This window comes from Pseudonaja textilis, chromosome 15 (assembly GCF_049901715.1).
Source record: "Pseudonaja textilis isolate UNSWEBS1 chromosome 15, rPseTex1.2, whole genome shotgun sequence".
Classification (NCBI taxonomy): Eukaryota; Metazoa; Chordata; class Lepidosauria; order Squamata; family Elapidae; genus Pseudonaja; species Pseudonaja textilis.
This window is the reverse complement of record NC_142004.1, coordinates 10,784,817-10,800,036: the sequence shown is the minus strand read 5'-3', so window position 1 is coordinate 10,800,036 and position 15,220 is coordinate 10,784,817. Positions and strand designations below refer to the sequence as shown.

Below are 15,220 nucleotides of genomic sequence, written 5' to 3'. Positions count from 1 at the left end.
GACGCATCTGGCCTGTGGGCCGGGAACTTGACAGCCCTGGCTTAAGACCCTCGTCCAGTGGTGGGATTCAGCCGGCTCGCACCACTTTGGGAGAACCAGTCGTTAACTTTCTGAACAGTTTGGCAAACTGGTTGTTAGAAGAAATCATGAGGGCAGAGAGAACCGGTTGTTAAAACGATTTGAATCCCACCACTGCCCTCGTACCTTTGTGACAGGACCCCCTCCCCATTTCCAAGTCTAGCCTGCCCTGCCGCACGCAACAACATGCTCCAGGAAGAAACCAAACGCGGAGGAACCGGGGGAGGGGAGGGGTAGGGGAAATAGGCTGAAAAATGGGGGGGGGGGGAGCAGAAAGAGAAGAAGCATGAACACGGGGGGGGGGAGCAAAACGGGGGCTTTTAGGCAGACAAGGCTGAAAACAGAAAAGGGGCCTTCACCACAAATGTGAAAATTAAAACGCTTTAAAAAGAAAAGGAAAAAAAAAAAGAAATAAATGACTGCGGAAAGGGAAGGATCTTTGGTAACGTCTCCAGGTGCGGGTTGGAAGGGCCCCCCCGACGCGGAGAGCCGCCCCCGATTCCCCCTCCCATGTCTTACCATCGCCATTGGTGCTGTTATTTAATGTACTTCTTTCGGGCATCCCCTTATTGCAAGAAATTTGGCGCGTGATAATGACATCAATGAAGTTGGCCGCTGTCATGGTAGTCTTACCCAGTACTCGCAGCTCCTGTTCCTGCACTGAAAAGGGTTTACTCTTTTCTCTACTCGGCTGCTCGGGGGCCGAAACGGCGTGCAGTGATGAGTCTAGGGGGCTGTGATGCGAAGGCTGGATTTTCCCCTGTCCTCTGCTAAACGGGTGGCTCGCCCCCGGCCCAGAAGAGGACAAAGTCTTGGACTCCGTAGCTTTTACGGGCGAAGGGGTCTGTTCTAGGCTTGGCCCCACAGACAACTTTGAGGGGAACAGGTGGTTGATCTCAGGCTGAGACCGTTCGCTTTTGAGGTCCTGGGTCCTGGAGGAGGAGGAGGAGGAGACCTCCTTCTGCACATGAGCTGACTCCATCACCGAGGCATAGTTGTCCGCGCCACTCATGGAGCTGCGCAACGCCGATGCCGGACAGAAGCCGGAGGAGCAGGCTGGGGACGTGGTGGCGATGGATGAAGAGGAAGAGGAGGAGGAAGAAGAGGATCTGCAAAGGAGAAAACCACATTCAGAGATCTCCAAGGGGAGAAGGAAATACCCACATCTTTTGCAAGGGGTGTCGAGGGTAGTTATGGGGTTATTCAAATCCTGGATTTCTGCAAGGGCTCACGTAGAAGAAATCCAGAAGTTGTGAACACTGGAAGTTTTTAAGTAGAGATTGGACATCCGTTGGTCTGGAATGGTGTAGAATTTCCCAAAGGTGCTTTTTCAAGAGGCAGGTGGACTTTGTCTTTCGCTTCTCATCCAAGAAGCTTCTTCAGCTCTGACTGGATAGTGGGGAATGGAAGGATTTATACTCCTTGCAGACAATTGGTCATTTGCATCCTTTTGGAGGGTCGTTGAGGCCACTTGGAGGTTTATCTGTGTCTTTAAGGTCACCAGAGTAGTACAAATGGGTGTGGAGCCTTGGAAATGCTTAAAGGACTGTGTTGTAGACTGGACATAGATGGTGTCGCATCCTTCCCCTTCTGTTGAGAAAGAGCTGTTCAATTTTGACATAAATGGCGTCTTTGGCCCCTCTTTCACACCAGCGGTCCTCTCTGTCCAAAATACTGACTTTGCTGTCTTCAAAAGAGCGGCCTTTGTCTTTTAAATGCCGATGGTCTGCTGAATCTAGTCCAGATGGGTTTGTTGGGCCATGCGTTTATGTAGTGGTTGTTTGGTTTCCCCAATGTATAGATCTGCACATGGCTCACAGCATTGTACTAAATCCATGCAAATGATTGGCTGTCTTCAAGGAGTATAAATCCTTCCATTCCCCTGTGAGAGCTGAAGAAGCTTCTTGGATGAGAAGCGAAACGTCTTCAAAAGAAAAAAACAAAGAAAGTCCAGAGGCCTCCTGAAAAAAAGCACCTTTGGGACAACCATAACTTAGATGATGGAAAATCTGTACAGACTTTTAGCTATACAATTGGGGATGAACAGCCTTTGAATCATGTGGGAGTGGGAATGGATTTCCAGAGGAAAAAATTGCAGACCACAGGAACCATTTGCACTACTCAGGTATCCCTGAGGACACAGATAAACCTCCAAGTGGCCTCAACGACCCTCTCAAAGGATGCAAATGACCAGCTTTTCTGCAAGGAGTATGAATCCTTCCATGCCCCACCATCCTGTCAGAGCTGAGGAAGCTTCTTGGATGAGAAGCGAAATGTCTTCAAAGACATTTAGCGATGTTTCCTGCTTAAGCAGCGGGCTGGGCTAGAAAACCTTCCAAGTCCCCCACAACTCCGTTATTTCTGAACTTCCAAGTGCAAGATGTAAACTAAACTATACAGATAAGGCTACATTTTCAACATTTGCAGAAATGGGGAATCTAAGGCCAGGCGGGTTTTTTTTGGCTGGATTGTAATTTGGGGTCTGTGACTGTAAAAAAAAACATCTCAGTGAGAATGAGCGAAAAGGGGCTTCATTTCCGACAGAATCTGGATTAAAATCCAGAATTGGCATATAAGATTTTGTGCCCTGAATGTTATATGGAGAATAACTCGCTTCCACCTTTCCGGAACGTGACCTACCGTAAAACGGAGGGAGCGAGACCTTCCGGAGAGACGATCTTCATGTTGGTGTTATGCAGCACGCTGGGACGCTGTTGGATGTTCTCCTGGGCACGTGGGGAAACCGGGGAGTGCTTGTGAGAGTGTGCAGAGATACGGCCACTGCTGTGCTCGGTGCCTGCGGTCAAAAGACAGAACGGAGGCAAAATGAGACAATGCCGAGCCCCCTCTCCTTCCCTTCCGTTCCCTTCGGCCAGCGGAACTGGCGGCAGCCTCAGACAGTGAGGAGGTTGGGGACAAACATGGGCTAGTCCTGGAGGTTGGGGAAGGATCTCACAAGTGCTCTGCATCTGAGGCAGAGATGGGGCCAGGGCTGTCTGAACAGTTATCAGCTGCCTTCGGAATTGGAGATCAGTGGGGAAGAAGAACAGCTGGAGCCTGTTCCCAATGTGCGCATGCACAGAGCTGCCAGAAGAAGGCCTGTAGTTGTGAAATCTCTTGAAAGACTATTTGCTATGATTTTGCTGGAGAGGACATTCACTTCAGCCTAAATAAAAGGGGTTTTATCGGGACGAGGAGTTGGCTTCATGATTTTGGGAAGCCCAGGTGTGAGCACCTTCCAAGGGGGTGAACCTCAACTCACCCGGTCTCCAGATGGGTGCGTGTTCCACCGTGGCTGTGCTGGTCACCACCGATTTTTTGCGTTCCTTTTCACGGTCCCGTTCTTGCTCCCGTTCGGAAACCGGAGGTCCCGCCTTGGCTAAATGCGCAGGGGTCCCTGTGAAGCACAGGCTGTTGTTTGTTTCCCACTGTGGAAAAAGCGCTCTAGGGCTGCTTTGCTATTTCATCCGCCATCAAACTCCAGTAAAAAAAAACCAGCATTCGACTTGAAAAAATTTTTTGATCAAAAGCTCAGAATTGTAGGGTCCTTGGCGCCCCTCCAAACTCAGAGAGCGCTTTAAGGACCCTACAGTCCTTTTTCCTTATCCTCCTCTCCTTCCTCTCCACAAACCTCACTCCCTTCAAGCACTGATGATGTTCCCTAGTAAGGTCATGAAATGTCTGTAAATGTAACCCACCAAGCTCAGAGAGCAGGGTGGATAAAAATCAGTTTTTTAAAAAAATTTAAATCGGATTTTTTTATTTTTATTTTTGGAGTAAAAATCTATCTAAAGATAGCTTTCTGTTTGTGATACTTTCATAGCTTAGCTTATTCGGCATGAAATGGAGCTTACTCATCATCCGTCATTCTGCTTTACCTTGTTTTTTTTTTAGTAACCTGTTTCTTCTTTGCATTCTCCATTCTTTCCTTCCCTTCCCTAAATTTTGTTTTCAAAGCGTTGCAACACGCACGTTCCTAACACTGTCATCCAGGATGACGGGGTTCTTGGAACACGTGGAGGGCAATCAGGCTCCATCATCCTTAACTTTGGGATGAACTAAAGCTTCTGGCTTGTGGTTTCCTTCATTTGGGTGCTATCAAGAAGCCAGGAGGTGGTTCTGAAACTCCCAGGAGGATAAGGACTGGGTCAAGCAGCCCACAAAATCTACACTTCTCAGCTGGGTTGCATCTCTTCTGCTTTTCTTCTGCAAGAAAACTCCAGCTACTTCCTTTGCCCGATCTAGAACAGCTTCCTTCCCTCTAGCTTGCATTGCCTCGTTCTTCTTTACACCTCCGACGTTTGCACTAATGTTCACTTAATTCTACACCTCCCGGATCACAAACCTGCGTAAGCCACCTATACATCCACACTGCTCACTTGAGGCGGGCCTCACTGGTCCTTCTACTTTCTGTCAGGATTCCAGGAATCACTCTAATTAAATCATGATCCTCGAACCAATCTTCAAAAAACTTCAACGGATTTATTAGAGGTGACATACTGGCACTGGCCTGGATGAAGCCAACTCCTGCCATACGTCATTTATAGTCCCCCGTGACCCTGTTTCCCCCTCTCCCCGCTGGGTATCTCACAAACCAGATTCTCCAATTGAGCACGTTCATGGGCTGGGCGTCATCATTCACGTTCTCCAATGAAATATATCGGAGAGCAATAACTCTGGTAGTTTAGTTACAGTCTTTTAAAGAGAAGAGTTGGAATGTACTTTTGCTTTCAAACCGCTGCATTTGCTCTTCCAGATTTCCTTTCTTCCCTCCCCCCCTTTGTTTCTTTTATGGAAACTACTAAAACAGGCATAGGAATATTTTTATGAGTTGACACTTTCCTTCTGGAGCTCCACTTATTTCCATCAGCCGATCTAGAACCCATCTTCCTTTCCTCTGGCTTGTATTCTTTTGTTCTCATTTACCTCCTCTCTCTCTCTCTCTCTCTCTCTCCCTGTTTCACCTGTGCACAAGGTGGCTCTCCTTCCCAAGTGGTTACCCAAGAAGGACACTTGGAAGCACCTCACCTACGTTGGGTCCTTGGTTCCCTCCTGACTCACCTGGTGAGAGCGGCGAGCTACTGTGTCGACTGCTGAAAGGCTGGGCGGTGCCGTGCATGTAAGTGATGCGGTCCATGGAGGCTGCAGAGGTGCCTGGAGTGGGAGGCACGAGCACAGGGAGGTGTGGTACTTGAGACAGGTCAATTATCCCTGCTGGGAAAAGAAGATGGTCAGGAATGGAAGGGGGGAGGCCAGAACCGAGTGGGCAGTGTGTCCTCTTTTAAGGCCAACGGGGTTTAAATTTGTTAGGCTGGTCTGCTCTGAATTGTCTGCATTTTTTTTTATTACTTCCCTTTAAACAGGGGTCCCTCCAACTTGGCAACTTTAAGACTTGTGGACTTCAACTCCCAGAATTCATCAGCCAGCTATGGCGGCTGGAGAATTCTGGGAGTTGAAGTCCACAAGTCTTAAAGTTGCCAAGTTGGAGGGACCCCTGTTTTGAAGAGTCAACTCACGCCAGGGGCATCACTCCAAGATGAATCTTACAGCCAAACCAACTAATAGCTTTTCTCAGAATGAACAACGGGCAAAAATGGGCCAACTCGCCCTGTTCAACTCCCGCATGGGACAATTCAACAAATGCAGAAGTTAAATTTCATTTTGACAGAACGGTGGCCAACCATCCTAAAATAAAGCCAATCCAGAAAGGCAAAAGAGTATTTGGATGAAAGCATAGTCACCAAGAATGAAAGTATCTGAATGATTAATACAGCACTGAATTGTCCCGAGATGAGTTGGCCACGGCGAATTATCCAAGTACAAAGGTGTTGCTTTTAAAAATGACTTGAGACTGTAGGCCAGGTAGGAACCATCAAGATCCATCAAGCCACCTGTTCTGACCCGGCTCCCAAACACGACAAACCTTCTGAAGTGAATTCCAAATATTCCTTTCTTAGCAGCACCAGCAGCCCTGGTGGTGGTTTATCTCTCGCCGCAGGCTAACAAATCTGTCCAGTAGGGAGTTGTATAGTTGTCTGCCACATCTATTCATCGCCACCCCCTGCCTTTTATCCCCAGAGCTAGGGTGGGGCTTTGCTAGCAACGGTGGCTCTTCCGTCCCAAGGACCGGCCCATAGATTTCCACTGCTCTCCTCTCCTCTCCTTTCTGTGCGTCTGCCTGTCAGGCACTGGGCCCAGCTGTTCTTTCTCTTCCTCATCAGCCTCCAGACCTGGGGGGCTGTTGACTCTCCATCTGAAGGCTGTTGAGATGGCCCAGGGTCCACCTCTCTATCTTTGACAGCTCCATTCCCTCCTCAGAGCTCTCAGATTGCCTCGATGCTGGTCCCGACTCCAACATATTTGATTTGGCTGCTGAAAGGGGCCAGTGGCTACAAGCCACAACACTAGCATTGCTCTCTACAGCAGTGTTCCCCCCCACCTGCCTGGCTTTGTGGACTAGCAGGAGGGGAGAAGGGATGGTTCTAGGTGAGTGGTGGGTGAGCCCACCTCTTCCATGGCCCGGGTCCAAATGGACTTGGGGACCCCTGCTCTACAGCCAGCAGCTCCTCTCTGCTTAATGCTTGTTCCCCTAACAGCACAAACTGGAGCAAACACAATGGATAAACGTTACTCTTTTAAACCATTAAACTATTGTGCCTTGTCTCGAACCCGGCAGGATCCACCATCTCATGGGTATTTTGTACAAACAAGTCCCCAACATGGCTTGCCTCCCTCCTGGGCCCGCTAGCACCCCACGGATTCCAGACCTGCTGCGTAGTTGAGGGCCAGGGAAGGTTCTCGTGGAGACAAGCCACGAAGCAGATCGACTCTCTGAGCCATGGTGGTAGCCGTGGCAGCGTTGTGGTGCATCTGCTGGGAGGTGATGTAGTCGTTGATGATGGTCTGTCTGTTCTCCATGGCGGCGGTGTCTGGGTAACCACGGATGAGGTAGGGTGGGTAGAGATGGGAGTACGTAGGACCAGGAGCAAGGTGCCTTGGTAAGTAGTAGGCAGCTGTTGAGTCGAAAGATGAAGAAGAGAAAGTCCATTTCTACCCGTACCAGATTTTAGAGCATGTACATCCAACCTTGAACGAGATCTCAATTCCTGTCTTCTACATCTTTCCATAAAGCTCCACTTAAAAGTCTTCCAAATCCTTTCCCCGCCCTTTCCCAGGGCCAATCCCATAGATCAGGGGTGTCAAACTCAAGGCCTGCAGACTGCACTGGGGTGCTTGGATCTGGCCCTTAGCAAAACAAACTAAAAGCGAAACAAAACCAAAGGAGAAATGTGTCCCCTTTTGCATTTGAGCACGCCAGAAGGGGCAGGAAAGAAGAAAAGGAAAGAGGAAAGGCAAAGGAAAAAGAAGGGAAGAGGGGAAGAGACCAAGAAAGGAAACATAAGTGGGGAAGGAAGAAGGAAGGAGAAGGAAGAAAAAAAGAAGGAAGGAAGGAAGGAAGGAAGGAGAAGGAAGAGGAAGGGAAGGAAGGAAGATTATAATGAGAGGGAGGGAGGGTCTGAGGACAGTCCTGCCTTAGCACTTGGGCCCCCCCAGGTGCCCCCGACACCATTGGTGCTGAGCTGCCCGCCCCCCCCAGGTCAAACACAACCCTGACACAGCCTTCAATGAAATAGAGTTTTCACAACCCTGGCCCTACATCTACGTGCAACCCTACCATGTTGGTAGGGTTGCACGTTCTACCACCGAGATCCGTACTCGTAAAAACCGGTCCAATCTGCACTGGGGACAAAGCTACACAATGCCCAACAGGGGATGGGTTTGTGGACTTTCCGATGCTCCTACCTGCTTCCAAGGGAATCCCTCGGGGAATGGCAGCAGGGTCAAAGGTCAGTGGAATGTGCCCTCTGTATAGATCCATGCCACCTGTCCCGCGGATCAGGTGCTCAAACATCTGGTGATGGTGTTCTGGAAGCGGGGTATGAGGAGATTTGGAGCTAGTGATGTCTCTGGAGCTGGTTGTGACCTTCCTGTCTTGAGACACAGGTTTTCCAGCAGTGATGCTTCCTGTCGGAAGAAAAGGAGAACGTCAAAAGAAGCGAATCTTTGCAGCTCAGGGTTGAATTGTAAGGTCCTCAGTGTTCTCAGGACACTGATGAGGTTTCCTCGGTCAGTCATGAAACATCTGCAAGAAATGATCTGCATGACTGAGAATCTCTACAGACTTTTTAGCTATACAATTTGGGACGGACACCCTTTGAACGGTGCGGGAGTACGAACGGATCTCCAGAAAGAAAGAAAAAAAATTGCAGACTACAGGAATCATTTGCACTAATCAGGTGACCCTGAGGGCACAGATAAACCTCCAAGTGGCCTCAACGACCCTCTAAAACAGAGGTCCCCAAACTTGTGGACTATCCCAAACTTGGCAACTTTTAAAGACTTGTGGACTTCAACTCCCAGAATTCTCCAGCCAGCATAGCTGGGAGTTGAAGTCCACAAGTCTTAAAAGTTGCCAAGTTTGGAGACCCCCGCTATAAGTAGTATGTATGTCTTTCACAGTGTACGTTTCAAGGTATACATGGCGGAGGAAACACCAGGATGGTCACACTGTGTTCAATATATAAAATATGTATTTAAAAAAGAAAGAAACAAGCCCACACTTCCTGAAAACGGCCATGCTGTGCTTGAAACATGACCAAGAACATCAAGGCCTCAGATGTCTTTCTATAGAAAACTGCACTGAAACAACCTGGGAGTAATTAGGACTGCAGAAAAAAAACATGGCTACCAACCTGCCTTCCATGGAGGACCTGCATGCTGCACGAGTCAAAAAGAGGGCTGTGAAAATATCTACAGACCCCTCACATCCCGGACATAAACTGTTTCAACTCCTACCCTCAAAACGACACTATAGAGCCCTGCACACCAGAACAACTAGACACAAGGGGAGTTTTTTCCCCGAGGGCATTCTGCTAAACAAATAATTCACCCAACACTGTCCAACTACTGACTAAGTCTGCACTACTATTACTCTTAATCTTCTCATCACTCCTTATCGCCCATCGCCTCCCATTTGTGACTGTATGACTATAACTTTGCCGCTTGTATCCTTACGATTTATACTGACTGTTTCCTAGTATGATTGGATTGCTTATTGTACCCGATGACTATCATTAAGTGTTGGACCTTGACAAATGTATCTTTTCTTTTATATACATTGAGAGCATTTGCACCAAAGACAAATTCCTTGTGTGTCCAGTCACACTTGGCCAATAAATAATTCAATTCAATTCAATTCTATTTTACTCTATTCTACTCTATTCCCATTCCCTATTCTATTCTCATTCCCATTCCCTATTCTGTTCTCATTCCCTATTCTATTCTATTCTATTCTATTCTATTCTATTCTATTCTACTCTACTCTACTCTACTCTACTCTATTCTCATTCCCTATTCTATTCTACTCTACTCTACTCTATTCCCATTCCCTATTCTATTCTCATTCTCATTCCATATTCTATTCTATTCTATTCTATTCTATTCTATTCTATTCTATTCTATTCTATTCTATTCTATTCTATTCTATTCTATTCTATTCTATTCTCTTCTCTTCTCTTCTCTATTCTATTTTCTATTGTACCTGATGATTCTTGACTCTTGACGAATGTATCTTTTCTTTTATGGACACTGAGAGCATTTGCACCAAGACAAATTCCTTGTGTGTCCAGCCACACTTGGCCAATGAAAGAATTCTATTGGACTACCTATTTCTATTTGAGTTCTAGAACCAGGTGGCATGGAGCTCCTGCACATGTCCCCCCGAAAGAAGCAAGGCGGCTGACCTTCCAGTTGCTTGGGTGCAGCCTCTCTCGTGGAGACGGGGGACCCTCGGTGCAGGTGTCCTCCAAAAGCTGCCCCGTGGGCCGCCTGGTGGTCTTCGTAGGCAAGGGGGCTATGGCGAGGCTTCCCTGGCTCAGGCATAATCATGGGCGCTCCCCGCGTGATGGAGCCGCCAGAGTTCGTCACAGGGCTGGGCCTGCTGCTTTTCAAATTGTCCTCATACGCTCTTTCCAGCGTCCTTGGGTCCTGCATGGCCTCCATGGGGAGCATGGGGTGAAAATTCCTGCCCGGGCTGCCAATAATAGACCGGACATCGTGCTTTTTGGCATTTGTGGATGTGTTTGTGTCGTATTTCAGTGGAGTACCCTGGAAGCGAGAGACAAAAAAAAGAAGGATCAGTAAGCAAATGAAGGACAGGACCATGCTCAGGTCAAGATGCTGTCAGCTTTGGAAGCCATATTAGCGCCAGATGCTTCCACGCTGCCACATTCTTGAGCCTGGGAAAATGGGAGGGGGGAATTTCATGGAGCGTATGTGATCAGACATAATAGCATCCTTTTTCTAAGTCAAGGTCATGTTGTTTCTGCACCAGGGTGAGAGGACGTCTCAAGTTGGGATGGATGAAGATTGGGGCATGTGATGGGATGTTGGGTGAAGAGGGTGGATTTGTAATTTTTTTTACTTATTGCAAGGAAACCCGCAACTTTCAGATTTTGGATTTGCCAGATGGTGCCAGTTTATTACTCTAATAAAAGGAACTTTGGAGATTAATGTCCGTCTCAGCGTTATTTGCTAGAGGGGAGATTTTCTGGAATGCTGACAGACGCCACATTTCATGGATTGGTTTGTTTTAATTCACTCTCTCCATTTGATGGGCTAGAAGAACACCATCAAACAAGAACTTCTTTTGGACATGATAGTCCAGGAGCTTCCAGCTTCTAAGAGGTTCTCCCCACCAAGGGAGACTCGTATTTTGAGGCGTCTTCTGGGTTCAAGACCACCTAAGAAAGCTCAGCTTCGCTTTGGCCTAGGACTTAAATCAACAGCCTTGGTTTGGAATGAACGGATAGGTAATAGCACATCCGTGCTAGTCGTTTCCGGCTCTAGGGGGCGGTGCTTACAAAGCGGAAGAGCCAGCGCTGTCCAAAGATGACTCCATGGTCACGTGGCCAGCAGAACTAAACACCGAAGGTGCATGGAACGCTGTTCCCTTCCCACCAAAGTGGTCCCTATTTTTCTACCTGCATTTTTTAATGCGCTTTCGAAACTGCTAGGTTGGCAGAAGCTGGGACAAGGAACGGGAGCTCACTCCGTCACGCGGCGCTAGGGATTCGAACCGCCGAACTTCCGACCTTTCTGATCGACAAGCTCAGCGTCTTTGGCCCAGAGCCAGCGTGTCCCCAGACCCTCAAACCAGGCCTTCAAATATGTCTTCAAAACACAGTTGTGCTTGGTTGTGAGGTCCCCTCCCCCGACAAAGGCCAATTCTCGTCTGTTCTGCTCCCACAACGAACTAAACCCAACCTGACCCGACTCAACAAGCAATCCCAAAGCCTCACGTGCACCAGCAGTCAAACTCTAGCCTGGATTCTAAAGGCAGAGTTTGCGCAAACCCAAAGGGTTGCGATCTAGAAGCGGAAGGCGGACAGGCCCAACCGGTTGACGTTTAGGCATTAAAAATGTACGCCGTATTTATCTTGTTGTTAGAGAGAAAATCAAAATGTGCTCCAGCATTTATTTTCTGTTGGAAACAAACAAACAGATAAGCTTCTAAAAAAGCTGACATAATGCAACCATTCTTTATGTTTTAGCCTCCAGTCCCCTCATCGTCTCTCTTGATCTTCTCTGCTCGTATGGAACCTTTTTTTCCCTGTATTCTCCAAGACAGAATCCGAAAGCAAACTGCTGCACGAATCCAACCATCTGTTACCCCCACAGCCTGGGAATCACCCCTACCCTGTTGCTATGGAAACAACCGCCCCCCCCTCCCCAATTTTTTCCAGCCTACAAGAATGGACCTGGTCCAAGCATTGTTTTGAAAATCTGGAACTAGGGAGAACTTTATTTGCTTGCAAACAGACTCAGAGCTTCAAGGCCGAAAGAGCCCAGGAGAGGCCTGCAATTCAAATCCATCAAAGGCGATAGATCACATCTGGCAGTTTTGGAACAGGCCGGTGCCCGGTTTGGTGCAACGCCAAGCCGTAATTCTTTGCCCCATGCAAACTAACCGTGGCGGGTCTCCAGTCTCCAAGGAGAGGTTTAGAAACCATCTGTTTACACTACTTGAATGCCGTTTGTGGTTCAATCGCCCTTGGGTCAAGCTGGGGTTAATTGAAAGAAGGAATGTGCCCCATCAATTGTGCTGGGTAAATCCCGGTACCAGCTCACCAGAAATGGCCAACGTGGAGGGATTTTTTTTCAGCCCAAAGGTGCTTTTTCAGGAGGCAATTGGACGTTCTTGTTTTTCTTTCTTCTTTTTAAAGACATTTCGCTTCTTGTCCAAGAAGCTTCTTCAGCTCTGACTTGGATGGTGGGGCATGGAAGGATTTATATTCCTTGCAGACAGCGGGTCATTTGCCTCCTTTTAGAGGGTAGTTGAGGCCACTTGGAGGTTTATCTGTGTCCTCAGGGCCACCTGAGTAGTGCAAATGGTTCCTGTAGTCTGCAATTTTTTGGACACAGGACACAAATAAACCTCCAGGTGGCCTCAACAACTCTCTCAAAGAATGAAAATGACCATGCAAGGAGTATAAATTCTTCCGTTCCCCAACCTCCAGTCAGAGCTGAAGAAGCTTCTTGGATGAGAAGTGAAAGGTCTTCAAAAGAAAAAACAACAACAAGAAAGTCCAGTTGTCTCTTGAAAAAAGCACCTTTGGGACAACCATCACCTGGATGACTGTGAACCTCTACATTTTTTTGTTTTAAATTAAATGAAAAGAGAACATTTATCGACTCATTTTTGATTAGCAGGGGTCTCCAACCTTAGCAACTTTAAGCCTGGTGGACTTCAACTCCCAGAATTCCCCAGCCAAGTTACCAAGGTTGGAGACCTCTGGCTTAAAGCATCCCGACACCCACCGATATTTCCTCTTTTTTTATCCATGCAATTCTGTTATTTCCAATATGAACAGTCCTCAACTTACGACTACAATTGCTAAGCAAGGTCGTGCCTGAGTTTACAAGCCTTCCCCCTCACACACACCTATACAGTAGCTAAGCGAATTACTGCATCTGTAAAGTGAATCATAAGGTCATTAAACAAATCTAGCTTTGCCCATTGATAGGATGGTTGGAAACTGAAAAGTAATGATATTGCGAGCGTTGTAAGTTGGGGACCAGCTGCAAGCCACTTTTTTCAATGCCGAGTAATTTCGAATAGTCACTAAACCAGGGGTCGGCCATCTTAAACACTCAAAGAGCTACTGTTCAATTCTGAAGCTGACCAGAAGTCCGGTTCCACCACCACAGAGTCTCCTCTACCTATCCTAACCCAAAGTCCTATCAATTGTGGAGCCAACTGGAAAACCCACCCCTTGCCATAGCTTCTCCTCCTGGCACGGTGGGCTTTCCCACCCAAACCGAAAGCTCCTCTCAAAATTGTGCCGCCGACTGGTGTGGCGCCGACTGGCAGCAGAGGGATGAAAAGAGCCACATGCAGCTCCAGAGCCGTGGGTTGCCGACTGCTGCACTAAAACGAATGGTTGTTAAGTCAAAGGACTAACTATATGCTCGTTTTAGGACTATCATAAAAATCTGATTTATTTCAAGCCTTGGGAGATACCTGGGTAATCGATCCTTCCTTAATGGGCCGGGACATCAGAGAGAGATCGGGAGCGCGACAAAGATCCTCCTTCGGAATCTCATGAATCGATCGCCCGGCTTCCTTCACCGTGGTGACCAGCCCTTCGTGGACCGCTTTCAGCTTCAACGGAGTGAGGGACTCGTGGCTCCTGACCTTATAGGCGTCTGTTAAATCCCTTGGTGGTGTGTTCTCCCTCTTGGGTTGCTTTGCTTCCCTTCGGGGATAGTCCTCTGGAGATTCTACGTAGGACCTAGGAATTCCTAAAGGAAAAACACACAGAGTGGGCCTGTGTCAAATCTTTCTCCTCCTTTACTTTAGAATCAGGGGCCTCCAAATTCGGCTGTCAGCTTTGGAAGCCATATTTTTACTCAGAAGCTGCCAAGCTGCTACATCTTAGTGCCTGGGAAGTTGGGATTTCATGGAGAGGTGGAAGATTAGGCATAACAACATTCTTCTCTTAAAGTCAAGGACAAGTTACCCTGCACCTGAAAAGGACTGGCTAGAGCAGTGGTGGCTAACATTTTTGGGCTCCTGTGCTAAAAATTTTATGCGTGCTCGCGTTCCAGCACCCAGAAGGCAATGCGCGCAGCTCCCCACACCTCCTGGGCCTGCATGCACAATTCTCCCCCCCCCCCTTAACTAGACTGTGCGCCTCCCAGCTGATTTTCGATCTATTTAAGGGTTTTTTTCGACCTCCCAGAGGCTTGAGGGAAGCCTCTGCAGCCTTTGGAAGCCGAAAAATGGGCCAGATTTCCACCTTGTTTCTTCCAACGTTAAGCTGGGGGGTGGGGGTGGGGGAATGACAATGGACACCCAGAAAGTTCTATCTTTTTTGCATGATTACCTTGTGTGATGGAACCTCGGATATGATGTGGATCCTTTAAGTTGAGCGGACTGTGCCTCTCGGGGGGAATGGCTCGTCCCATTAAACCTAAAATGATCCCGCCCACACACCAAGAAAAAAATAACAATTAAAACCATGACATTTACGAGCATGTCAATCTTTCATTCAACAAGATGGATCAGTCTCGGGTTTTGAATGCCCTGATAAGCAGACCGAAGAAAAAGATGGAAGGATCTATTTGGGGTTTTTCTTTTTCTTTTTGCTGCAAACAAGATCTCCAAATTCCACCACCTCGAAGAACTGGGCGTATTTTGAAACTTCTTTTAAAGTTCCCCTTCTGGTTAAAAAGGAATGACCGAGGACAGGAGGGAGGCTGTTTACACACTAGAAAATAAAATTTCCCATTCTACATTCTTCGTGTTTCTACCCCGTTGCTGCGCTTCGCCGGCATCCTGTGCAGACGGCAGCGGAATCGGACAGTGGGGAAGAAAGGGGACCAGTCCAGGAATCTGGGGAGGACTCGGACGAGGGTCCTGCGTCCGATGCAGAGATGGGTCCAGGGCCATCTGGGAGTGGGGTGCTGACTCCGGAGCCTTTAGAGTCTGGCAGCAGTGAGGAAGACGATCCAGGGGAGCCTGTTCCCAGTGCGTGTGTGCACAGAGCTGCCAGAGGGCAAGAGCAGCCAAAACAAAAGG

General features: G+C 48.0%; 1 protein-coding gene across 24 annotated transcripts in view; it reads right to left on the bottom strand.

Annotated features, from left to right (window-relative positions):
- Window positions 1-15,220, bottom strand: part of NCOR2 (nuclear receptor corepressor 2) — a 192,824-nt gene that overhangs the window by 17,918 nt on the left and 159,686 nt on the right. For 13 of the 24 annotated variants that reach the window (XM_087913480.1, XM_087913491.1, XM_087913494.1 and 10 more), the window contains 9 exons: window positions 14,526-14,612; window positions 13,661-13,941; window positions 9,882-10,245; window positions 7,882-8,103; window positions 6,846-7,091; window positions 5,140-5,292; window positions 3,341-3,475; window positions 2,719-2,875; window positions 598-1,187 (listed from right to left, as the gene is read on the bottom strand). In XM_087913480.1, coding sequence (XP_087769606.1) covers window positions 598-1,187; window positions 2,719-2,875; window positions 3,341-3,475; window positions 5,140-5,292; window positions 6,846-7,091; window positions 7,882-8,103; window positions 9,882-10,245; window positions 13,661-13,941; window positions 14,526-14,612 — 2,235 coding nt within the window. The remainder of the gene's footprint in view (window positions 1-597; window positions 1,188-2,718; window positions 2,876-3,340; window positions 3,476-5,139; window positions 5,293-6,845; window positions 7,092-7,881; window positions 8,104-9,881; window positions 10,246-13,660; window positions 13,942-14,525; window positions 14,613-15,220) is intronic. The other 11 variants (XM_087913489.1, XM_087913496.1, XM_087913492.1 and 8 more) reach the window with 3 other exon arrangements.